This window comes from Athene cunicularia, assembly GCF_003259725.1.
Source record: "Athene cunicularia isolate RWA chromosome 1 unlocalized genomic scaffold, athCun1 chr1_part2, whole genome shotgun sequence".
In the NCBI taxonomy this organism is placed as follows: domain Eukaryota; kingdom Metazoa; phylum Chordata; class Aves; order Strigiformes; family Strigidae; genus Athene; species Athene cunicularia.
The window spans coordinates 41,145,463-41,165,516 of NW_020799092.1; the positions used below are offsets into that span (position 1 = coordinate 41,145,463).

General features: G+C 36.9%; 1 protein-coding gene across 6 annotated transcripts in view; it reads left to right on the plus strand.

Moving 5' to 3' along the window:
* Positions 1-20,054, plus strand: part of OSBPL8 (oxysterol binding protein like 8) — an 84,004-nt gene that overhangs the window by 23,834 nt on the left and 40,116 nt on the right. For 2 of the 6 annotated variants that reach the window (XM_026867239.1, XM_026867247.1), the window contains 3 exons: positions 517-616; positions 5,993-6,029; positions 11,044-11,181. In XM_026867239.1, the coding sequence (XP_026723040.1) occupies positions 575-616; positions 5,993-6,029; positions 11,044-11,181 (217 nt within the window). In that variant the 5' untranslated portion in view covers positions 517-574. Of the gene's footprint in view, positions 1-516; positions 617-5,992; positions 6,030-11,043; positions 11,182-20,054 lie in introns of those variants that run through there. The other 4 variants (XM_026867256.1, XM_026867284.1, XM_026867276.1 and 1 more) reach the window with 4 other exon arrangements.

The window sequence follows — 20,054 nt, forward strand, 5'->3', positions numbered from 1 at the left end:
TCAGTTCCACAAGGCAAAACATGGCTGTTTCTGGAGTTACACTGGGAGGCCCTGAACTCTCACTGTTCCAGAATAGCTTTATGTATCCACACAGTTTGTGTGCATATGCCTGCAGGGTGGGAGTGGTGTGCTGATGGGGTCTCTGGAACAAGGGGAAATACAGGGCAAAACCTGTGGGGGTTTTTTGGTTGTGGTTTGGTTTGTTTTGTTTGTTTTTTTTTTTCATTGTGTTCTTCCAGTGTAACTCTTGTTTATGTGATGCAAGCATAGTTAAAAGTAAACGCTTACCTCTGAGTAGCTTTTGTTTTGGCCATTTTATATGAAGCCACCCTCTCAATTTCTAAAAGCTTTTTATGACTAGTGTGCACGTTTTTCAAGGACATTTTGCAAGGAATGGTAATATACAGTTTACAATAGGAAACTATTTACCTTCTTAAAACATAGAGGAGAGAGAGTGTAACTTTTTAATAGATTTTGGCCGTTGGAAGTGAATTATATCTTACTTTCCTCCCTCAGGATCTTGAGTAGCAAGATGGAAGAACTCTGAGAGAGACAAACAACACGCACTTTCAGCATGGAGACCGTTCCAGTTGATGGGGAACTTGATAGAAATTCAGTGAGTAACTTCAATGTGGCTTCACGTAATCAGATGAATGTGGTGATGCTTTTGTAAGGAGAGAATTAAATGGCTTAAATCTGTTTTAGTTTGGTTTGAATTGGTACTTTTCTGGTCAATGCATTTGAGATATCATGTAGTATTGCCTGTCATTTGCTAGATTATCATGGCAAGAGGGCTGTATGTCAAAAAACATTTGATTCTTGGATTTGATCCTTGATGTCTCAAGAGTCCTAAAAGAAAAAGGTATTCCTGTCAGTCTTACTAATTGACACTTTACGAGTTAGTGACTATGGACAAAAGAAAAAATAACGTATTCCTTGGTGGAATGAGAAGTAGAAAAGGCAGGATAATTAAGTGATAATTATATGATATCAGAGTCATTTCAGGTATAAGAGTTTATAATCTCTTACAATTAAAAAAAATCCAAAGTACTGAAAATACCAACTCTTTCTTTCTAAGCACAATTAAAACCCATGAAAGGCTAGTGGGTGCTATGACACTTAATAATCATAATAATGTTGAAATTATTTAAGAATTTAATTTTTCCACAATCTGTGTTATGTGGAAGCACTTTAATAGCTGAAGTAGGAAATGTTTTTTAGCTTCCGAAGCTGCTTTTTGATACAAAGCACTGCTTCCCAAAGACAAAATAGGACATTTTTTCTGTAATTGAGGTGAAGCTCAAATTTAACAACTCATTAATGACAAACTATGTGGTGGTTCAACTACTACATGGAGGTATTAATTTATTAATTTGATCAAGCGTTTTGTTACTGTTTTCATCTTAAGTGATTAATTTGGAGACAACCTATTTTACAGTGTATTAAGAAAATACTTGGGTTTTTTCTGTAATGAGCAAATTCACTGATTTGTTGCAGGGTTAATGCATCTATATCCCAGGAGCAACATATTATGAGTATCATCTGTCAATTCAGTTGCTGTGATCCTTGTTTCCTAAAATATTTTTTTTTAAATACCAGTATATAAAAAAACTTTACAGGAACTTGAAATGTGTTCATTTTGTTTTTGTGACATCCCTTCCCAATAGCATGATTTTAAGAATGTATCTTGAATTGAGGCTCTATACGTTTTACCAAGTCTGCTTCAGACGAAGGTTAAGCATAAGGATAGATCTGTCTTTCATCCTATGTGCTTGCACACCTGAAGTGTCATCTCAGAATTTTTTTTTTTTAACTGATGGTATACTATAATTGGCTACGCTAAGCATTTCTTATCAAAATACCATCTAGTGGAGTAATTGTCTGTCTTAGTTGCAGTTACAATGTGAAGTTTTGTGTGTTGCATTACAGCTGTTAACATTTTTGAAAGCTTATCTGGGAATGTAATATACTTGATCCTGGTGTACACTGTAGTAAAAATGGAAACTGATTTTTTTTTTTTTTTTTAAAAAGTGTATGTTTTAAGAGAGATTGGACCCAGTAACTTTGAAGACCTTAAGTGTATACAAATCCTGACACTTCCCAGAATTTTAAATTTTTTGAGGGGTCATTTTTGAGATTTTTCTGTATTACAGACTTTTAGCTGCAGCTGGATTTATTTTTTTTTTTTTAAGCTCCAATTGTCTGATTTAAAACTCATGAAATACATGACTTGCGAACATGCATGAGGAATACTGATCAACATTTTGCTACATTACATGGTTTAAGTCCTTTAGGGTGTTTCTGAAAAAGCCCATTTAAGAGATGTCAGCTTTCTAATGTGTTTTTTTGGTTTGTGTGTATAAAATAAACACAGAGGGGAATCACAGAACTTAATATTGTGAGCTTTTCTTTTCAGAATCAGTCTAGGGATAAAAAGTCTTATAGAATGCTTTTCCTGTCTAATAATTAGGTTGATATATACTTTTTTATGTGATATTTGTGAACACAGATGTTGTGACAGCTCAGCAAGCTATTTTTGTAGTGTGGCACCATTAAAGCAGTGCAAAATATGAAATGCTTTAGTTTGAGTTCTTGTTTGAGAAGAGCTTTTGCCTAATTTTCTGTAAAGTAAAACCTTAATTTAAACAAGCCCCACTGCCCAGAAATCAGAACATTACATGGGAATATATGCTTCAAACCATTATTTTTATAATTATTTTTAAAATAAAATTTCCAAGTCAGCTCTAATTTTTACCAAAACATGTATTTCATAAATATGTTACCTTTGACGTAACTTTTTCAGTCAGTCCTTGCTTTTTAAATACATCAGTAGCCATAAACATATGTTTTTTCCCTTGAAGCATAGAACAGAGGTCCTTTTTACTGATCAGCTTTGCAGGTTGGTGTAGTGGTCCTGAATTTAAATGTGACATGATTAGTCTTAGTGATTTACATGTATTAGAGACTGCTTTCAGGAAGTCTTTCTTCAGCAGGGTTAAAACTCCAACTTGGCTTTAAAACATGCATTTAAACTCTATTAAGAATTTAGCTGTAAGTTTAGATTGTAAATCTAGTAATTATGTTTAACAAACTTATACTCTGTAGTGTGAGATTGGGACATGCTAGCATGACACATTTGTGCTTTTACCCTAATCTTCAACAGGAAGAGGACAAGGTTTTTTTATAGAACAAGTTGGCAGATAGAATTCTAGGTTTAGTAGCAGTTGTTATAAACTTTATTTCTGAGAAATGGGTGTCTAAAAGTAGTACTCTTCTGAAGCACAGATCTGCTTTTGTATTAAAACAGAGTTAGGGGTGCTGTCTCATGTGAAGGTTTGTATTGCTGGGTTTATTCCTTAGTCTTAATCTAAAACTTTACTGGGAGGAGGGCTAGGTTTCTTATGTTTTGGTAGTAACATTTTTAACTAAATGTGCCTCATCAGAAGCTAAATTAATCATGTAGTGTTGAGAACCTCCTTTGTCGAAGGATTGTTCTGTAATCTGTAATCGAAGCCATCAATTAAAGAAATATGAAAATAAGGACAGGCTGTGTCTCTGTAAATAAGTGCATGTTTCTCTTAATTTTGTATATTTGCAATAAAAATCATGGGAGATGATGGACAGTAATGCCCAGGGGGCATTCTTTTCAGAGAAAACAGTGAAGTAGTGAAATTGTAATTTTTTGTTCCCTTAGGGGTTTGAATCCCTGATCTGCAGTCACATGAGTTGCAGATGATAGAGGTACAATAGACTATTGGAACTTAAAGAGATCTTTTTTGCCAGAATAGTCTCCTTTCATTATTTTAACATCTTGCATCAATATTTAGAAATATATATTCTGCAGGTTTTAACTAAATACACAGGCCCAAATAGTTCTAATGAAGACATGGGGTTGACCAGCAACAGAGACAGTTTGGTGTGTAAACAGAATGTCTATTGGAGAAGATCAGGGACAGAGTTAGACAGGCTTGTGTTTCAGCCTCTGGCGTAGGGCTGTTTGTACCAGTTCATAGGATTAACCATGCAATGCTAAAATATTTACGTAAAAAGCCCCTGCATCGTCTCGGGTGGCCGGTTGCCCTGCTCTGGGTGTCATGTTGTATCTTGGTCAAGGCTGCTTGAGAGGCAGGCAATGAGACAGGACCTGCTGCGCTGCTTTTTCACTCTCTTTCTTCAACGCGTAAGTATGCACTGCGGGTGAACATGCTGTTGGAGTCTCAGAAAATTCTGATCCTATATGTTTGTTAACAATTTATTTTCCCAGTTCTCTTCTCTTGCTTTCAAACTTTTAGTGTGAAATAAAACAGACCAGTGCTGAATAATGGTGTTCCCAGTCCTTCAGTCGTTGTTGGATCTTTGTACAGTTACTGCAGACTCCTTTATCTTACTCTCGTATCAGTCACTGTTCTCTTGATCCTAAAAACAGCACAGGGAATGCAGTTCCAGACTGAACATGAATTGTTTCCTACTCTTCAGTATTACCTGTACATTAAAAAGAAACACTTTGACTTGAAAAACGTTGGATTCTTGAAAGCATTTCATGTACTAGTAGCTAAACCTGTCCAGTAAGTTCAGGGGTTCCCTTAGCAGTGTTTCACTCTTTGAACTAAATTTAGCATCTGACAGAAATAGAAGGTTGTTTACCAAATGCACTTGGAATTTATTTTAGCTTCTCTTGTTTAATCAAGTCCTATTCCAGAAGGTGCAACATTATGAAAGAAGGGTTCCCTCATCTTTCCAATGATGGATACTGCAATTGTAATATACTCATTGCAGTATTTTACATTTGCATGCTGTCAATTTAACACCCCTAGGCAGCTGAGGATAAAAATCCATGTTTTGAGATCAGAAGTGTAAGACAAGACTCCTGCTTGCTAAGGTTTTTATTTTTCTTTTTTACATTTCCTGTTGTTTATTCCTGATAACAGAGGCAAGATTGGATTCTCTTTAAAGAAGGGCGAAGATTCCTCTCCTTTAGGCAGCAGCAGGTTTTTGTTTGGTATATAAAAGATACAGCATGTTTGGATTTATTTTATTTTTAAGGAGGAAATGTTCACTGATCAGTATGCTTGTTTTCTGTTCCTTTTCTGTTATTCGTGGATTTCAAACATAGTAAATCCTTTAAGACATAGGTGAAATTTAACTTACACGGCTGAGCACAGTGGGGACTTAGCTCTGATTGTGGCCTTGGGTAGCAATGATTTATAAAGGATTCCAGATGAAATGTCGGGAAGAAGTACAGACTACTACTCTGTAACTACTCTCCTGTAGTGCCTGTATTTAATGCATTCAGTGTGACAGAGGTGATTTTTTTTATACAACATGATACTTTGGATATACTTTGATATAAAATGTCCTCCTAAATTTAAAACTGCACTGCTTGTCTTGCATCCTAAGCAATTTAAAATGTTATCTGTGTTTGTAGATTAACTCAGCCAGTGGCTTCTAAGTTTGTGTTTGTGTGCAGAAGCAGTTAGGCTTTGATTCAGCGTTAGTGGGTGCTTGCACATTGCTGATGGCTTAAAAGGTTTTGTCTTACCAAAACACCTGCCTGAAAGTGGAGCAGTTTTGAAAACAGATATTGTGTTATTTCAGCTTTCTTCAGAGCTTTAATCTTCTGAAAACATTCCAGCTAAAAATTTCTTAAAATATATTGTGTATCAAGTCATATGAACACTAAATTGCTAGTGAAAATGTTCCATTCTGAATTGGAGTTAGACAGTTGCTGTTTACTAACCATATACAGTGATGACTTCTAATGATGACTTCTCCATAAGCATATTTGTCGGTTTTGTTCCTTCAACTTTTCTGAACTGCTAAGTCTCTTGAGGTCTTGCCTTTGGTATTAAGGTGCATGTTGTATTTTAGTTATGTACTAACACAGTTTTCATTGTCCTTCTTTCCCACTGCTGCTGCTTTTGTGCACTTGCTTCTTCCTGGCCTGGATTTCTTTGTTTGCTGTTCTTCGTTCTTCAATTGTATGTGTACACAGCATCATGGTGATAACAGAGACTCTCATGGACCATCAAGTAAGTGTTTCCCCTCCTACAGTATGTTTCCACATATGTGCACAATAGTTAGCATCTATCTTTTCATATAGACTGTTGGGCTAAACGCTAGGTTTTCTTCTGTATTGTAATTGAGAAGCTGAAGTACAATGAAAATTTACTGTTGGAAAAGTATTTTATCTGGCATACTACTCATGTGAATGAGTCAACTTTTTTAGTTGGAAAAGTTTATTCTTCATCTCTCCTAGTCATGGTTAAAAAAAAAAATCTTTAAAATTACTTACCTGAAAGAGAAAACGGTATGTTTATCAGTTTGAAAGGAAACCTTCAAATATTACTGTAGTGTCAGTAATAAAGATGTGGAAATAATGGTTCAGAATCAGTTTTATGTTTGAGCTTGTCTGTTTATAGTGCTATATGGTTCACTTAATTTCAATAAATTTACATCTTCAGAAATAAAGAGGTGTATACCCTGTAATACTCAAATAAGGATTGGATCTGATGTGGTGATAGGGAAAACTGTGTGTGTGTGTGTGTGTGTGTATCTGTCTGCATGCAGCCAAAGATTTATTAATGCCATTGGTTCATGGCCATTAATATGATCGGCACAATAATTTAGGCTGGGATTAAGTGTTTGTGTATGTGGGGAAGGGAAAGATGCAGGCACAAACCCTTTCTTTTTGGTGAGAAATCTGTGCAGAAGCCATGGTCTTAGCCACTATTGCTTATTATAGACATCAAAAAATAATGCAGAATTGAGTTATAATAAATCTTTTCCTATATCTGATATCCTTGTGCTAATTTCAAGACTGTAGGCACTTTCACATGCTCATTAGAGAAACAGAACAACTGGGAATCTGCAACTTCAGATATTTTTTTTTTTTCATAGCTTTATCTGGTGAAATAAATTGGCTGTAAAGACCTCAATTTGTGTTCCTTCTGATGCATGAATCTTCCTGACAAACTATATATTAGTAATTTGATGGCCAATATAAGGAAATTCAATAGAGTATGCATTATCAACTCTACAGGTCTGTTGGTATTGAGATGTGTTCTCCAAAGAGTTGTGAAGAGGCTTTGATATTGACTAACTGATGTTTCTTCTCTAAAATAACCCTCTGCTCATCTTCAAAGAGATAGATGGTATGGATTTAAACTCATTCAGGTAAAGGAAGGGATGAACGAAGCTCATACTTCTCTTGGATGAGTGCTCTGAAGCCTGAGTGAAAGCCTAAAAATAAATCGCCACATTGAGGCCCTTGAATGAAAGGAATGGTTGGCAATGCTAATGTATGTCTTATTAGACATGTTGAGCATATGCCTACCAAATCTGTCTTTCAGGTTGTGGAGATGGCATGTGAAACCTGAGAAGAATTAGAATCATAGAATTGTTTGGGTTGGAAGTGATCTTTAAAGATCATCTAGTCCAACCCCTCTGCTGTGGGCAGGGACACCCTTCCACTAGATCAGGTTGCTCAAAGCCCCATCTAACCTGACCTTGAATGCTTCCAGGGACATCTTCAACTTCTCTGGGCAACCTGTTCCAGTGCCTCACCACTCCCATTGTAAAAAATTTCTTTCTTATGTCAAATCTAAATCTACCCTCTTTCAGTTTAAAACCATTGTCCTGTCTCTACAGACCTTAGTAAAAAGTGTTCCTCCATCTTTCTTATAAGCCCCCTTTATAGATTGAAAGGCTGCAATAAGGTCTCCCCAGAGCCTCCTCTTCTACAGGCCAAACAACATCAACTCTTTCACCTTTCTTCATAGGAGAGGTATTCCAGCTCTTTGATTGTTTCTGTAGGTGAGGCATTCCTCAGGAACATTTTGGGGAAAAAAAAAAAATTATACTTTGATTGTCTTCACCAAAACTCACTAAGAAATGTGAGTGCTCTGAAGATTAGTCAGAAAATGAGCGTGGTTTTTCAGTTACACGAGGACATAAGTACAAAATAGTAAGTTTCAGTTTGGTATTTTGGGCAAATATGAAAACATGTTTGACTAGGAACGTCATTTATTCATTCATGCTGATTTCTATTTCAAAAGTGAGTAAGGTCACTAGAGTAAATGACCATTGCTCTCTTTCAGTATCACTGTTGATTTTATTCTGTGAATGTAAGAAATTCCAGGATAAAATCATTCTGTTTCAAATGATAGCTGTAGGACTATCAAAAATTGTCAGTAAATGGATGATGAAGTGTGCACCATACATTTTTATAGTGTTTATAAAATAAATCTATCAGAAACTATAAACAGCAGCCAAAGAGTCACCTCAGATTATTGAGTTGTCTATTAATATGTACTAATTAAATCTTAAAATCTCTTAGAACTCTTAAAATGATCTGCTTCCAATTGGTAGGTGTTTGATTTGATGGCATCTTGAAAACTCAGGTTTGTTACTAGCATAACTTCTCCTGCTCCTCTCTCCTTTCCAAGTACTTTTTCCCTTTTAATTGTAATAGCCTTGTTTGTTTCCATCTCTGTCTTCTAAGGTTCAAGAGCTCCTGCCATAAGATGCTTAAGGCATATCATTACAGAGCTCATTAACTGCCTGAAGGTCCTACTAGTTCTACAGTCCTGATTACACAGTCACCTGTAAAAATGAGGTCATTAGTATTTTAGAGAAAAAAGATGAAAGCTCTGCTCAAACCAACAGGTTTATTCTGCCTTGCCTTGTCTTCCCCCTCACACCAAAGCAGATGTCTGCGCATCAGGATAAGGCATTTTGAAGGAGGACGACAACTTCTTCCTAGTGGCTGCTACAGTGTGGATAGACAGTTATGTTCCTAACTGATTTATTTCCTTTCGTTTAGTACTTTTATAATGCTTTATATAAAAAGGAGGTATTAAAACTCACCTGCTAATCATTCTTCAGCTTTATAGATTGAATTTCTCAAAAGCTCACTTAATTTAAGAAGTTCATCTTGAATCACCAGGCATGCAAAGTGCTTACTACAGTATATTCTATGTTAGGTGATACATAAACTGTTTTTTTAGGAAAGGAGCCTTTCTGACACTGCTGGCAGTCTTTGAAAGACCCAAATTGAGTCTCCAGACTAACAAAGGAACGTGAAATTAATAGTGAACTTGAAGCTTGTGACCTTGTGGGTTACTAAGTTAACATGACTGAGTTCAGCTCATGCTTTGGTGAAACTTGTATGCAGAGCTTCCTTACACTCCAAATTACTGGCCAGTACCATCTGAGAAATGGTTGCATCTCAACAGCTTAAACTACAGAATTTTCAAAGCTTAAAGCCCAAAAAAACCTAGCAGTGCTGATGTTGCCTGTTCAGAAACAAGCCTTTTGCCCAGGTGACTCAAGCCAGGGTTGTTAGAACAATTCCTGCTGCAGAGCAGGTCTGTGATGTGGCTGGCAGTGTGGCAGGCAAGGCACCCACCCTTGGAGTGCCCACCTGAGAGGTGCCCACTGGTGGAGCTGGAGTGCTGCCCACAGCAGGGGGCTGGCGGAAAGCACCTGCTGGACAGAATGTGAAATCCTCTTCCTGTGGAGCTAAATGGCAAGAGCAGCTTTCAGCTAGTTGATTGAAGGTCGGTGATACTTCAGTGCACCTTAAACATTTTTAAAACAAGTGAATATAGCTCATTCCTCTCACAGGGACCCATTTTGTGTGAGCCTGTGAAGCAGCTGTTTTCTAGCCCCCCTTTTATTTTCCAGTTGAGTTACCAGACCACTTGTGGTACAGTCTCTTCCTAAGACTTCAGCAACTCCCCCGCTCCTCCCGTTTCCCCTTACTTGTAGCAGAAGAAGAATAAAAAGCTAGTTTGGTGGTACCAGAGGAAGAGCAAACATAGTCACTACTTTGAAGTATTGGCCTTCTAACTTGAACTCTGAACTGGTAAAATGAGCTCTTTACCTTTCTTGTCCATCATCTCACATATTTTTCCTAAGCAGCAGTCTGCATAGGGTATAGTTTGTCTGGAGCAAAGCTTTATTGATGTAGAAAAATCATACAGATGGGTATCCCAGCATCCTTGCATTCTTTGTACTGCCTTGAGTTTATGCTAGCCCTTGCTGAAAATATGTTTCTGTTACTGTAATAATAGTAGAAGGAAAGCTAATAAAAAAAAAAAAAAAAGTCAGCTAAAAGCTGTGAGGAGGGCCTTCTGTACTTTGCAGATTCCCTCTAGAAAATGAAACTTGTTTGTTTAGACTAGATCTTCTGCTGAGCTTTTAAAACTGAAGAAAGCTTGGGAAATCGTAAAATGAGCTGCATCATAAGTTTCAATCTTTTAGGCAGGCTCTTCTAGTAAGCATCTTTTTTTTCCCCTCTCTGATCTCTTCTTGTCAGTATATCTACTTTACCAGGGCAGGTGTTACAGAGTCAGTAATTCTTCTAAGATCAAAAAAGGTACGATTTTGTTGTGTGCAATTTAAGGAAATGTACAGATACCATAAACAGGACGGATGGCCTGGTGGTCTTGCAAATAGCTAGAAGACACCAAACAAGTCTTTTCAGACTGATAAGGTTCAATGAGAGTAACACTTCGATTTAAACCTTTCCCTTGATAGAGTCTATACATGATCTTTATTTATGAGACTTGTTTCCTGTGATGCACGTACATGTGTTCATCTTTGCTTTCTGGTATGGTGGCACAGGTTGATGTGGCAAGTCATGTCCTTGGCTGGCTGGTGGCACAGGTTGATGTGGCAAGTCATGTCCTTGGCTGGCTGTGTCGTGAGTAGTTAAACCAAGAACTATCACAAAACTGGTGAAGAAAGCGGGATTTCAGAAATTAAGTAAAAACTCAATGCTGTATCTGTATTCAGTAGCAGCCTTTCCTACCTCCTAGATTTTGTTTTCATCTTCTGCCTCATGTCTTAGACCAGTCTTGTTGGCTGCTTTCTGCTGTCCCCTCCAAAGCGAATCTCTGGCTTGAAATCCTTATCTTTGAGAATGAAAAATTTTGGAAGATAGCATTTGAATACCAGTTTCATAAATAGCAGTGAAGTTGTAATAGAAATCTATGCACAAGCAGATAGCATCATTGAATGAGCATCCATTTTGTATTTCAGCAGTGGTAACAAACAGCGATGAATCACAGCTTTTAACTCCAGGAAGAATGAGCCAGCGCCAGGGGAAAGAAACTTATTTTACGCCAACCAAAGAGTTACTCCAGCCGTCTCTCAGCCCAGGAACTGCCCACAGCTATGGTAAGATAGAGCTTTTGCTTTGTTTGTTTGTTTGTTTTTTTTACAGAGATCTTAAAGAACTTAAATGCTGACATGAATTATCTGTTCCAAATGTTGGTTCAAAAACACTGCCTTTTACGATAAAGGGGTAAGGAAGAAAGCATATTGAAATATTGTATGTAATTGTTTGTATCCTTATGTGTTAATCTGGAGGCAAAAAAAATATGCATTTTATGGTACACTAGTTCATTAAAGCATGCTATGATTTGTGAGAGAACAGTCCATGTGATGGTAAATAATTATCTGTTTGTAATCCTGTAACTGATGGTCATGTTAATGTATCGGGTATTTAAGTTGTGTCTTTACACAGAAGTTTTATGATACACCATCAAAGCCTGGAACCTTTGGGTAAAGACCTTTTACAAATTACTTCTACTGAAAAATTCTTCTCTTTAGGAAAGGGGGAAAAAAAAAATTCTCAGTACTACTTTTTGTCAGCTTTTAAACAGTCCTTCTGCCTTGCTTAAACCTATTAAAAACAAACCATCAGTGAACTGATTGGATGTAAAGTGAAATTCCTCAGTAGACCTGACTTCTTGATAGTCTGTTTAAAAACCAAAACCCAGCAATAGTTGCTCTCCTTGTGTTTATTTGCATTTGAAACTGTTTGTGATGCCTTACTGCCTAGGGCATCATTAGACATGTTTGTTAGGGTGTGTGGAGTGAAAACTTCAGCTTTTTTTATTAATTTTCTTCTCTGTTTACTCTTGGCAGCCATGCTAATCTATGCTTCCTCTAGTTGTTGCCATGAGTAGTGTTCCTGAGATGATTTTTTTTTTGTATGAGCATCAATAGCTCCCATAGGTTGGTTTGTCAAAATAATGTTATTAGTCTGTCAGAGTAATAAAGGCAGTGTCTCAGGCAACTTTGAATCATTTTCCTGTTTTCCCATTCAGTACCATTCAGGTAAAAAAGAAAACAACTTTGAAACCAAAGATAGTCATTACCATGTTGAATCTATGTATTTTAAGAATTATTATGGTAGTATTTTCAGTGCTACTCACAGCTAGCTCTGGTATATTTTTTAAGAGGTGCTGTTATATCACTGGAACAGCACTTGATGTTCTCTGGCTTGCATTGTGCTTAGTCTGGAAATATTTTCTGTAGAATATACATATAAAACTTGTAATTTTAATTGTGTTTAAAGAAATTTTTGGCTATTCTCTCTACCTACTGTGTTGTGTCCTCTACTAGACAAATGTTGTAATTATATAAGTGTATTTGAATATTCTAGTAAATTCTTCCTTTTAATGTTGGTCTTCCCACTAGTTCATAAAGTCAAACTGTTGTGCTATTTAAGGGCTTTCACTCATAGGAAAATCATTAAAATGGTCTTAAACTCTAAAAGTTAATAAGGCTACATCAAACTCCTTGCAGACATTAAGTCTTCTCTCCTGATTTTTTTTTTCCTCTGATTATTTCAGGGCTTATGTAAGGGATTTTAAGCTGGTTATATGTATCTGTGCCTTTTTTAGAATCAGTCATCACTGACTCACTCTTCCAGGAGTGCTACTGGGAATGAGGCTGTAGTTTCATGACACAAGGAATTTGCCTTGCAGTCAATTTCAGTAGTGAAAAGGTATGATGTAGGCTAGGCTTCAGCAACCTTTAATTACTACTTCTACCCTATCTGTACACTCGGGAGATGCAGGTTTGATTTTTATGGAGAGGGTTGACCCACATTTAGAACAACCACCCAACTTCTGTGGTAGTTATTCCTATGGGAAAATTACAGTGCTGGTGAAAATGTGAGCTTATTACATAGGGGAAAAGAGATCGTGTGCAAGCCTGAAAAATATGAAATAGAACAGACTTTAAGGCAATGGAGTATTTGAGGATAACTGTTGTAACTGAAATCCAGTTATCAAAGGTCTTTACAGTATACTTGTTCTATGATGAGAATATGCAGAAATATAGGAAATATTTAGATGCATTATTTAAAGGCATTTTACTATGAACTAAATGAAGATACTTTTAGTCACTGGCATATGAATGCATCCTTAGGAGATGAGTAACATAAGTAAACAATTCAAAAGCATGCTAGACACAGAATAAAAGAATTGAAACACAAAAATATATGATGCAGTCTACAAATAACTGATTACTTGTATATAAAGGGGAGCTGTGACATGGGTGTTTATCTTTTGCTGCTGAAAGTTGAATGTTGTTAGATGCTATTTGGTCACCATTACCTAAGTTATGTTTCTAGCTGCCTGAATAAAAGGGCCTGTCTGGCAAAGTCAGTTTTGTATAGAGCCTGTGGTTAAAATTAAATGAGTTTCAATGAAATGAAACCTATGACGAGGCAGTCTTTGGTGCAACCAGCACTTTGGTGTTAGTGGGGAAACACTACCATGTGTGCTGGATTCTTTGGTTGGCCAGCAGCAGTCCAGGGAGCAGCATGTGCCCATCACTTGGAAGATCTACTGGGAAAGCTTAATTGTGTCTTCTGCTTGTGTTTTAAGTAAGTTCCTAATTACAATATTATGAATATGATTAAAAGTAGGTGAGAACTTGAATCTTAATACAAGGGAGTGAAAGTAAAGATTTAACATCTGTTTGGGCCAGTGGCTTCCTATTTGGAACCAAGGGTGAACCATGTAATATGTCATTGTGAAGTTGTAAGTGGTATGTATTTCATGATTTTAAGTGCTTCTACGTATAAATACTGGGTTTTAATAATATGTGACTATAGCTCTGAATTTCAGAAAGATTTTGTTTTCCTGTGTTTGGTTTCTTAGTTTAAAACATGACTACTTCCTTCCTTGCTCCTTTCACTCTGGTGAGATGGAATTTAGTGTGTTTGAGCCAGAGATGGGGGGTAGTCTTTTTGGAGTCCAGTAGGGATCTGTTTTACAAATGTAGAGTACAGCTTGATCTGGCAGATTGTCTAGTGATTGTTCAACAAAAGTCTGTTTACACTGTAATTGTTCTGCATAATGTTTGCAGGAAGAAGTTACACCTTCTTATTTTACATCATGTTTTTAAGATTTTTGAAGATATGCTGTCCTTTATTCCAAGGCTGAAGACTAGCTTACCCTTTCGATTACAGACTGGTCTTTAAAGGTGTGGAGGTCAGACTTGCTTCCATAGAAAGCTTCAGCAAGGTTGTTTGACGGAAAAAAATGATGCTGGGGATTATGCTTATTATGCTCACCAGTAGCCAATTCAGAATTTTAGTGTTGAAAGGGTAACTCAGCCGTATGTAGCATTGGTCCTGAAATGAACTTGTGATTTTAATTGTTGTGGATTTAATTTATTTCTGCCTTGCCCATCATTAGTTGACTAGATGGTCAGAATAAGCTAGTCCAGATTATAATGCTGCAATTACAATTTGTTATATAAAAAATACTTACTGATCCTCCAGACATCAGTAGCTTTAAGTTGGAGAATACCAAAACCTAAGTGCCATCCAGTGCAAAAGCTAGTAACACTTGGATGTGTTGGCGGTCAAGAGACATCAAAACAAACCTAAAAACTAGCTTTTTTGCATCCAAAAAAGGATTTAATAAAGGTACAAAGTTGACTTAACTAGACAACCTTTCACGCTCTTCATGGTACCACCATTTCTAGAAAGCCAGCACTAGAATTTTTCATGGAAGCCCTGAACTCACTTACACAAAGGAAAATTTCCCAATTATGGAGCTTCTCGGGATCGTAATACAGAACTCCATGTGAAAGAGGCCTTGAGCAGCTCCACATTGAGTTAAGTGTGTTTTTAGGCTCTGTAGTGTGGCCTTGATAATCATCAAGACCTGTGTTTTTTCTAAGTGTAGCGCATATAGTTGTTAGGACTGCGAAAACATCTTTCAGTTCTAGCAGCTGACACATAGATTGAACAGCCTTAATCTAGCTAATTTTCTGTGTTTGCATTATGTAGTTGAAAATGTTATTAACCATTAATGGGCAAACTACTGCACTTTTACCAAGCTTAATTTTGGTTTTTTCCTTTTTTTAACCTACCTATGTGTGACAAAAAGGAATCATTGACAAAACTATTTTATTGCAGTTAAAAAGTAGACATGGAAAATATAGAGTCCAGGACTGCATTTTCAAAAGCTGTATAGCAGATCTCTGATTGCTGATATAAGCTGTTGATGTCATTATACAAATTATCCCTGGTAAATTGGATTCTTGTAAATCTTGTTAATTCAGACTTACATTGGGATACTGCTTTATTTATTTGATAAAATGGATTAATATAGAAAGAGCGATTGCTTAACATTTGCAAAAAAAATCAGAAGTCTCCTCAGAAAGGGATTTCAGTATTTTCTAACTTACAAATATGCTGTTTAAACATATTTCAAATGTTTTATGAAAACAGCATAAATGCTTAAATAATAATAAGCTGTACTTGTGATAAAGAGACAAATCTGGTTAAGATAGTAACATTAAAAATTCTGTAATAGGATGTTCAAACATGTCTGACCTTTTTCTTTTTTTACCAGTATTCATATTGTCTGTTTATAGCTTTGTTTGATGAGAGTTTATGCCGTTCTTTGTGTGCCTTTGAGTGTATGTCACGAAGTATAATATATATGATACATTTTTCTAGATTTTAAATTGTTAGTATTTTACATATGTATTTATTTGCTTGGGAGATAATCTCTGGTTTTACTTTTAAGCATGTGAGTGGTGAAAATCCACATGAACATCGTAAAATTCACAACATTCATTATTGAAGAATTTTGCTATTTTGAGGGGTTTTGTGGATTTGAATGAGGGCTCTTAATTTGCGGGTATTAACAGCATCATCCAAATTTAGAGGAATAAATAACTGTGGTGCTTGTGTTGACAATACTATATTTGATACTTTAAGGATGGCAACTCAGCAGATGATTCATTAAGATTTTTGAGCTCGAGTTACTTCATTTCATGTGGGTAACAGTGACCTGTGCAGGCAAACTTTCTGGCTCATGAACTCAGCTGCATCAGCCCTCAGAATTTCTCCTAGCAAAGCATTGATGAGATGCAGATAGAGTGAAAATGTGGGTAGTATCTGGGAAAAGCATGTTAGGATGAGGAAGATTGAGGAAGTATTTTACAATAATGTATATCTTTGAGCTAAATTAACAGCTTCTTGCTGTCTTTTTTTTTTCTTTGTAAAGTCAGCTTGTTAGACAAGGGTAAACAGTGGAAGCATGTGCCCAGAAGGAGCTTGAGCTGAGCTAAGAAACAGGATCTGTCCCCTCCTTTCCAATAGAGTAGTAGTAGTTTTTAATTTAGTTTGCAACATGATGAAAATATATGGTGTTACTTAACTGAGAAACCGAAGTGGCTTAGATTCAGGGAAGTGGATTGACAGTGGAAGCAGTATTATATGTCTGCCAGTAACGATGATGATCACAATGAGCAGAAAGAAGATGAAACTGATTTGGGTGGTGAGTAAGGGCATTTTTGACACTGCTGAGACTGTACGAAAGGCTGTTTGCTCCATAGTAAACCTCTAAAGGACATGCTAGGATTTTAATCAATAAGACACTGCATTTGGGGAGAAAATAGATGTAATTATTTTTGCATGTGTGAGAAGGTGGGGAGTGAAAAATAGATGTTTTCCATCAGTAGGTTCTAAAGAACACTTATTACCTGCTGAAGGGATGAGATGACTTTGGAGCCATAATGACCAAGAAAATACAAGATTTGGATATTACTTTCTACCCAGGGCACGTAACAAGTCAAAGGTGGTTTGTTGTAGACCTATACAACTTGCAGCCTTTAAAAAACATTTGTTTCAGGTCTTTGGCGCAGTTGACAGCAGCAGCAGTAGCATGTTTTGTTTGACAAGGCATTAAGAAATGTCTGAAGCTCCTGACTCATCTGGCTTGCTAGTGGTTGGTGTGCAAGAAGCAATGGAGGCATGGCATGCATCTCCTCTTACCAGCTGTTGGGGAGGACAGATGACTGTGGTTCAGTAGAAGGAAAGATACAGCCCGGTATCAGTGAACTCAAAACTCTTTCAAAATATTAGCAATCTTCCTGAGATGGATACTTGGCTTTGGTCCTTTGGCCATGTTTCTGACAGGAGGTCACAAGAACCTGTTGGTTCATGTGGGTGCACAAGACTAAAGCCATAGTGGAGCAGCACTGCATTGGAGCTGGAGAGAGAAATCCTTCATGCCTGTGGTTATAGCAGATGCATGTACTGAGCATGGGAGAGGCTGTAACTCCACTGGTAAAATACCAGCTCCTGCTTTTCTTTCACCTACCACTTTCAGAGTGTTATTACTTCTTTTTGCAGTTCTGCAAAATTCTGTGACTTATTTGGAGTATCTTTAGTGATGTTTGCCTCAAATGGGATGTGAGTGAGGTTCTAGTCACGGTAGTCAAGGAAGGTGTTTGACCACTAAATAATCTGATTTTAGCTTGTGTTACCAGAATGAATTTCATGTGAAATGTTTTGAGTTCTGCTCTGTGTGGTCCGTCTCCTGAATCTATTATCTTGACCTCCTGCTTTCTTACTGTAATGCATACTCTGGCACATTCCTCTCTGCAAGTCATTGTGTGTTTATTAAAACTTGCCATTTCTGAAATGCTACTCCACCCAGTATTTGTGGCTTGAGTAAATTGCATGTGCTCCTTTCTGTGTGGGTTACAGCTTTATGAAGGCACGGTACTAGGTTTAAAAGGCACAGCAGGGCTGATTACTATGCAACTTCTGGAGCAAGTTCTTGTTCTCCATGACAGTTTCTGCAGAGCTGGCCTATTTGAACCTGAACTGTGACCTTGAGAATTTCATAGGGGCTGAAATGAAAACTTGAAACCTGAGCAGTGAGCAAGCCTATTCACTTTGGGTGGGAGGAGCTGAGCAGGAATGTTAGCAAGTGAGGAGGTGCAGCTAAGTACAGTTGCCAGCAAGGCACTGTGAGCCTTTGGTGTTCATTCGTGCCTCTGGAATTACTCCTCAGCTATACTGCACTTGACTTGGAAATACCAGAGAACAGAAGAATATTTGGTGAAAGAAGTTTGCCACTGTACAGTACTGACAAAACATCTAACCTCATGGTTCAGATGTGTTCTTTCTGAATCAAATATTGCTGCCTGAAGGCAAGTATATCTTTAATACCCTTTTTGTTAAATAGGAGAAAACCACTTTCACTTAAAGTCCATGTGCAAAATTCAGATGTTGGATAAAACTCATTTATAGGTATGATAGTCTAGCAGTTTCCTTTTTCTATTTTTTGCATGCCGCAAAGAGTGCGTGTATACTCCATGTAGAGAATTATTTATGACCTTTTCTTTTGTTGGATTGGGGGAAGAATTCTACTGGAAAATGTAGTGTTGTCAAGATGTCAGGGCAAATTATTGTCAGACTTGAAAGGCAAGTCTGAAAAGCCTCTCTTCTCTGCTACACCATCAGTTTTCCTTCCTAATTCTTCACCCTTTAGCTTTCACAGAGTTTGATTTTAAGAAGGTTTTGGATTTTCCTTGTATACCTCTAAGGGGAAAAGAAATATTTTGTTTAATCTGCATCACTAGCTATACACTTAGTTATATTATTGCATCAGTATCAGTTTGTATAATGTATTCATTATTTTAAATCTCTAAAATCTATATAAAACAGTTTATTACATTTTAAATTTCTCAGTTGGGTAGTTCAGAATATACTTGAGTTCAGTTTCCATGCTTGGATTTCATACCCATAGAGTTGAGGGAGGTCTTTTTTGATAAGCCTATGGTTTTTTTCAGCTGTAAATATTTTTTCACTTGGAAAAATGTTTTAAAACTGAAACGAGGCTTTGTCAAAAGTGTTCATGCACTGTTGGAATTGCACGTGTCTTCTATTTGTCTTTGTTTTGTATACTGAGATTTTTGTCCAAGGCATTATCCTGGAAGAATGTCTTAAGCACGGGATTATGACTTGGTTTTCAGTTAGCGTTTACTATTGAATCAGCCCTGATTGAGTAGCTGATATGAGAAATTCATTCTGTTCTTTAGAAAAGGTATACAATAGATAACATCTCTTTTAGAGGAGGAAATCTTCATCGGATTGTCTGACAATGGATTCTTATCCCACCTTCCCCTTCCTCGAGACAAATGAATTAAACATTTCAGTCATGCTTTTTTCTTCTTCCTACTGATTCCGGTATTATATAAAACAGAAACCAGGAGACTTTTTCTTCCTTTCAGTGATATATTTAGTCTAGTGCCTGCTTTCATGAAGTACTTAACTTTTGTTACGAGGAATCTTATTTTTTCATGTACAGATACACTGTGGCACACACCTGATGCATTTAGGCTAGAGTGCAGATATTCCTGTTTATGCAGGCTTTTCCACTGTGTCTTGACTTCCACACTTGGACTTGGCTGTAGTCCTATTTGTGATTATTATGAAACCATGTAAACTTCCAAGCTGTGTATGTTAGTGCATTTTCGAAGTATATCAATTATTATGGCACTGAGAACTGATATCAGAAGGATAGAAGGCTTCCTGGGACATTACTCTAAAGTCACCTAATGAATGATACTAATTCTGGTTTTATCAGTAGATTGGCCTATTCTGTCTGAATTTATTTTGGGGGAGGGGAGGAGAGGAAAAATGACTTATTTGTGTGTGTGTGAGTGTGTCTAATATGTGTTGGTTAATGAAGTGCACCTTTCCATTGTCAGGTTCAGAATATCCAAGTAAAAGCAGTTCCAACTATTTAAAAGTACCTCTGTGTCCTTTCAGGAATCAAATTTTAAATTAAAAGGGTTTCTGAGAGCTTTGGGTGCTGAGTGTGTGGAGAGCAGAAACACCTTTAATATCGCAGGCTGATGCTCAAGAGTTACAATGAACTTTATCTTAGAATCACACCGTGGGGAAGAATGTTACAGTTTCCTTTCGATCTAACAGG